Source organism: Arachis ipaensis, chromosome B04, assembly GCF_000816755.2.
Source record: "Arachis ipaensis cultivar K30076 chromosome B04, Araip1.1, whole genome shotgun sequence".
In the NCBI taxonomy this organism is placed as follows: Eukaryota; Viridiplantae; Streptophyta; class Magnoliopsida; order Fabales; family Fabaceae; genus Arachis; species Arachis ipaensis.
The window spans coordinates 97,925,983-97,932,613 of record NC_029788.2 but is presented as its reverse complement, the minus strand read 5'-3'; the positions used below and the strand labels follow the sequence as shown (position 1 = coordinate 97,932,613).

General features: G+C 28.7%; 1 protein-coding gene and 1 long non-coding RNA gene across 2 annotated transcripts in view; both read right to left on the bottom strand.

Moving 5' to 3' along the window:
• Nucleotides 1–5,163, bottom strand: part of LOC107639482 (auxin transporter-like protein 2) — a gene marked incomplete at its 5' end in the record, with an annotated part of 7,451 nt that extends 2,288 nt beyond the window's left edge. The window contains 6 exon segments of the mRNA XM_016342990.2: nucleotides 242–449; nucleotides 1,575–1,672; nucleotides 2,141–2,324; nucleotides 2,447–2,559; nucleotides 3,722–3,907; nucleotides 5,089–5,163. Coding sequence (XP_016198476.1) covers nucleotides 242–449; nucleotides 1,575–1,672; nucleotides 2,141–2,324; nucleotides 2,447–2,559; nucleotides 3,722–3,907; nucleotides 5,089–5,163 — 864 coding nt within the window.
• LOC110271145 overlaps nucleotides 1–6,631 on the bottom strand; it is a 22,412-nt gene that overhangs the window by 2,556 nt on the left and 13,225 nt on the right. The window lies entirely within an intron of this gene.

The window sequence follows — 6,631 nt, the reverse complement described above, 5'->3', positions numbered from 1 at the left end:
TTATGAAGATGAAAGTGAATCTAAATATATTAATTATGTCATGTACATATTAATTTAGTAGAAAATTTACTATATAGAACTAACTGAAGCTGAGCCAATAATTTAATTGGTAAGTTGCTTATATTTCTTATTTTAGTCAAATGTTGAACACTTAGATATTCAATCTTCTCGTGCCATGAACTAATGCTTTGGATTTAAGAAAAAACTATTAAATTAAGTGAATAAAAAAAGTTGTGTTCACCTGGTGAATAAGCATGAGAATAACAGCTGAATCACGAAAAGCATTCTTTGGGAGGAGAGAGAAAGCATTGGAATGGTTAAGAAGCTCATCACCAAAAGCCCAATAAACAGCAGCAGCTGAAGGAATCGTTAATGTGAAAACATACAATGTAGCCAACAAGTATATGTACTTGAACTTCTGTGGCTTCCACATCGCATGCATAATCTCTCTGCACGCAACACATCAAAATTATTAATTATTCACTTTTATTTCAATTTCTACAAATTCATCTTACAAGGCTGTAATTAGTTAAGAAAAATGTTAGAGGATTAGCACAATTTATTATTTTTAGTTGTTAATTTAATTTTTATAGTCTAATAATTTAACAACTTATATTTGTAACCTATATTTTTAAATATTAATGATTAATTACTAACAAAAAATAATAAATTCTGTTAATTTCTGTAACATTCCTTGTTAATTAATATTCGTTCATTTTTAATTTTTTTTTTACTTGCTATATATCAATTCAGACAATTGGGACCTGTACAAAATTATTGAGCCATTACTATTTCCATTTAATTACTATTAACTGTCACTTTAATAAAATTTGTAGACTATACGTATTCAAATGTTTGGATGTACATTATGTTCAAGTATGACGCTAATGTTTAGGTGATATTTCAATTTCTGAAATTTATAGCTATTATGAGTGGATACAGAGAGTTTTTTTTAATTAATTAGAAAAATTAAGGGGAGAGAGGAAAGAAAAAGACCATTGAATGTAGGAATTTTTTTAGAGGAGACATTTGTTTAATTACATCTTAACATGATAATATTCTAAGACACTGTGTGTCACTATTTGAATAGTTTCATAACTGTCCTTTTTATTAATTATTAATTAATGATTGAGTAGCGGAGATTAACAAAGCAAAATGTATGTTATGATTGAAGACAATAATAATGGCACATGTGTCTTGCTTGGAAGCTATAAAGGGTTCATGGAACCTAATGAAACATGCATGTAGCGCTGACATCATATGCAAATATTATTATATAATTATATAAAATTATACTTATTATATACTAGTATAATAAGGCAAAGACTATACTTCATTATTAATTCATCATGTGACAATGTATAAGTCTACATTGACCCTATATGGGCCTATAAGTCTATAACTATATATGATAATATGGAGAATAATAATGCTGGGGAAGAAAACAAAAGGGGAAAAAGGAATGGGATAAGATAGAATATATAGGAGAGCATACTATGTTGGTGAAAAAAGAAAAGAAAAGAAAAAAGAAAGAAAATTAAAGAAGGATAGTGTAAATTAAATTAGTAACTTACACAGTAACTGCATGTCCACCAAAGGTGTAGAGTATGTTGGTGGCTCCGGTGAAGTATAGTACTAGCTTCGTTGGACCTGAATGTGTCACATTTTCTACCTAAAACATTATTCCAAATACCAATTATTAATATCTGGTTTTCTTTGAATACTGAGTTAATTTATTTATTTTTGTTATTAAATAAGATGTGAGATGAAATTAATTTAGATTTCATTTTTATTTTAATATTAGCAATAAACAAAAGTGAGTTGACTAATTAAGTGACAGCATTACTAATTCCAACTTTTATTATCGATTTAGTAATGTCAGAAAGACAAAAAAAATTATAACTTATTTTATTTAATATTTATTAATTTTAAATAAGACAAATTCTTATTATTTGTGATTTATTTTTTATTACCAAATGATTCAACACTCTCCAACACAAAATTAGCCGAATCCATGTGAACTTTATCTGAGGTATTAAAAAACATAATAATTACAAATATTGTATTGTTTAAAAAAAGGGAAATGAATAGAATATTTGAGGGTAGCTTATGTTTAGGTACTAGGTAGATAAGTATGTACCTGGCCATGAACAAGAGCAGCAATAGCTAAATACCAAGCAGTGTAAGTGGTCATTCCAAGTCCAAGAAAAGACCAAATACGGTAATTATGGAAAGAAGGAATGAAGACAGTGGTAGCACAACAAGCTCCAAATATGTAAGTCCAAGTCCTCTTGTCCAGTTTGTCATTTATGTAGTATATGTTACTGTCATCAAAATATTCATTATTTATTGTTTGCATTTTGAGGAGGAGGAATAAAACCATGTGAAATAGCAATAATAATCCCAAGATGAAGATTTTTTTGCAGAATAAATTGTGTTTGATTACCTTGCACATGCTATAAGCTGTATCACTGATCCAAAGAGGAGGAAAGTACAATTGAAGGCTAACCCCAATGCTTTCCAATATTTGCCTAGCAACCCATCAAGAACTTCGAACCACTAATACAATCATCCAATCCAATTAAGGTGTAAATTTTATTAAAAAGTTATTTTATTTAATATATAGGAAATACAAACTTTTCTTTGATTAATATTCTTAGTAAACAATTTTTTATATCTTCATGGACCATATATTGAAATAAAAACAAAATACAATTTTTCTCTCTATTTGTTCTAACTTTTAGAGACATTATTTTTATGGCTAATTCTATAACAATAAATAAGTCTTTGTTTGCATAAATGAAAAAAAGAAATATTTAATTTTTATTTTAAAAAATTAACAAAAATAAAATGATGTAATAACTATTCAACCATCTATCAAAATTTTTTTTTCTTTATTTTTTCTTTCCACCGCATACAATGAATATTGTCATTTTTTTTTATAATATCATTTGTCTTTAAGAAATACATACAAATATACAAGAGAAAAGGATAAATACGTCCTTGATCTTTTGGTTGACAGATATTTAGATTTTCAATGATTTGAAAATACAATTAAGTCTCTGACATTTTTAAAATTTAGACACATCGATCCCTTTATTCACTTGGGTCTGGTAGAGCCAACGAAAAAATCAAACATAACTTCTATTGTACTGATCTGGCTGATATATCGATGCACATGTAGGAGAATTTTTAAAATGAGACAAATTAGACCTAGGAATCAATATGTCTAGATTTTAAAAAAGTCAGAGACTTAAATATATTTTTAAATTCTCAAAAATATAGATATTTACGGGTCAAAAAATCAAGAACTTATTATCTTTTTCTCAATATATAATATAAAAAAATTATGCAAAAGTGATATATCAAAAATAAAAATATCATTACAATTTTTTACCGTAATATACACCTTATTTTATATGGCTAATTCTAGGGGTCTATGGTTAATGTTTAATTTCTGCCTAATTTATTTTTATATTAAATTTTAAATTTTTTAAAAATATTTACTTTATATTTTAAAACTAAATATTAATTTTTAATTTTTCTTTTAACAGATGAGATACTCTTTTTTAAACACCATAACAATCATCGTTCTATATATCAAAATGTTTATAATTAAATTTGTGTTGTGATGTATCTAAAACGGTCATTAATTATATAAAATAAAAGAATAGTGTTGGTATGGATAGAGAGCGATAGAATAGGAGGGAAAGTGAAATACCTGAATGACATGGTTCTTGAAATTAACGTTTTCCTTTTCCTTTCTGGAGCGATATTCGACATAAAGGACACTAATGAGATATGCAGTCCAACTTCCCATGATGCCGTAGAACACCTGAAGCACTATTCCTGATACCATCCCCAATTGCGAGAATGAATATGGCAGTGTCAACAGCACTTGAGCCACCTATCATTTTAACCAAACAATCTTAATCATTTTTCTTAACATTCTTTATAATAAAAAAAGTTTCATGCTTTTTTATTCCATTTTTTATAAATTAAATATTTTAGAAATATTAACATTTTTAGTCTTGTAACATAATATTTCTTACTTGAGTTAATACTTAGAATGGTCTTTGAATTTAGGGTCGAGTTTCAATGTCGTTTCTGAATTTATAATTATTTTAAATTTATTCTTGATCTTAACAATAATCATCTCTGAGATACTTTTCAGAGACGGAATAATGACGTGGTTGGATAGAAGCCATGCTGAAAGTTATGCTACACTGATAAAATGTAGCCGTTTCTTTTTTTTTTTTTTACGCTCAAATAGAACATAAACGACATCCTTTAGGGTATTTTGAGGAGTTTTAACTTCAACATGTTAAAACCACTCAAAATACTCTAAACGATGTCATTTAAGTTTTCTATTTGTGCGCAAAAAATGAAACGATAATGTTTTACTAGTCTAACGTAGCTTTTGTGGCCTCTGTCTAACTACGTTATCATTTCGTCATTGAAAAATATTTTATGGGCAACTATTATTAAGTTCAGGGACTAATTTAAGGCAATTTTAAGTTTACAGACGATATTGAGATTCGACTGTAAGTTCAAAGACCACTTTAAGTATTAACTCTTCTTAATTTAACTCTAGTTTTTTATGTAGTTATTTAAAACTTATTAGCATGTGTAAGTAAAGTGTGACCATGTGAGTCACGTCAAGAAGTCATATATAGAAAAAAAAAATATGTTTGTACTATTATCTTTTTCATAGAAAAGAAATCTGTATAAAAATGAGACATATACTGATATACATATTTAGTTAAAAGGAAAAATACATTTTAGATTTTACCATGTTCGGTTGAGTGAAAAAGTGAGTGGAGAGAGTTTTAACAAAGGCAAAAGTGGGACTAAAAAAACAAAAAACACCCCATCAAAATTTTAAAGTGCCTACGCATTTGGAACTATATCCAAAAGAAGCATATTATTTTTACAGCTTAAATTCATAATCTTAAAATCGACAGAGACAATTAATTATTACTCAGAGAATAATTATGAAAAAAATACACAAAAGATTGTTTGAAAATGAAGCATAAAGGTAAAAAGAAAGAATTTGGTAAAAGGTATAGAGTGATGTATGAGTTTGACCTGGTTAGAGGCACAGCTGAACCATGCATCCCAAACAGAGCCACCATGCCAAAGGAAGCTCTTAACACTGAACATGGAATGGTTTTCTTCTTGATCATTATTCTGTTCTTCATTCTCTACTTCGCTCATGTTGCTCACTATTGCTTCCTCTCCTTGTTTCTGTCTCATCATTATTAAAACCTGATTTATGGATCTGTATCACAAAATGAAAAAGAAAAGGAACATGATCAAATCAAAACACCACCCCAGATTCTGAAAAGCCTTGTAAACCAGTTAGGACTCTGCCACACAAATCCAGAAGAGGAAAAGTGGAGAAGCACTAAAAGAAAGAAATTAAACAAACAAGAACCCAAGATGGGTTCAACTTTCCACTTACCTCAACTAGTTTTTGAAAATGTCTCTTTCTCCAAAAGGGTGATGGAATGGAACACCCTTTGAAGAAAGATCAACCTCTCTCTCTCTTATTCAATGCCTTTCAATAAGAACAGTGTTTAATTAATTAATCATATTGATGCTAATGAAATACACTAATACCTGCTGAGAATTATGGAATTCTTGGATATGCTTTAAATGCAATGAAAATTGATTAAACACTGCTGTTAATTACTACGACTACTGCTCTATGAAAAGCCGTGTGGAGCTTCAAAACTCAGAAAAAGCAAAAGAAATTAATAAGAAAACTCACTCACCAACACTTTAATGCAATCCCACCGATTTGTGTATTATTGTCAGAGAGAAAATGGCAGAACCAGACGGTGCGGCGAGAAGCCGCAAAAGCAGGCAACAAAGAAAGAAAAAAACACTGAAACAGCGTTTCAAACTTGTCTTGTTTTCTTTCTCTCACATACACTGACTTCAGAGTACTCTCATCAACTATATATAAATAAATAAAAAGGACCCTTTTACATTACTCTGCGTCCCTTCTAAGTTCTAAGTAGTAAGTAGTATTTCAAATAAATAATTAAATAACAAAAATGAATGAATGTGGTCATGTGGAGATTCCTTCTTTAACTTTTTTTTTTTAACGGAAAAATATGTGGGAAAAAACTCAATAGATCAGAGAAGGAAAAGCAGATAAGGGAAAACACCTTGAACTTGAAGTTATACTATATAATATGTAATATATGTTACCTGAAAGAATATTAATAAATGATGGTGGTTGTGTTATTATTTTTCTTCAGATTTGAAGCCTTTAATTTTCTTCTCTTTTTGTTTTGGCTATTTAATATGGAGAGAGTGGAAGAGAGGGATCGAATGAAAGGCTTCTATTTATGATTCGGTTCTTGTGTGAACAAGTTATAATAATACAGGATTTAGAAGTTTCGTTCTGATTTTTATGTGAAAGCCAATAAGCCACTGTTTTATAGGCCAAAAAGGTGCCTAAACGGCTAAGATTATGTGCTAACGTTTGATGAGAACTTTTTACTACAGATAATTTAGTATATTATTTCTGACATAAAGCATTTTTTTTTTAGTTTTAAAGGATATAATTTTTATTTAAGTTAATTACGACTAGTATTAAATGTTATTAGACTATTCTTTT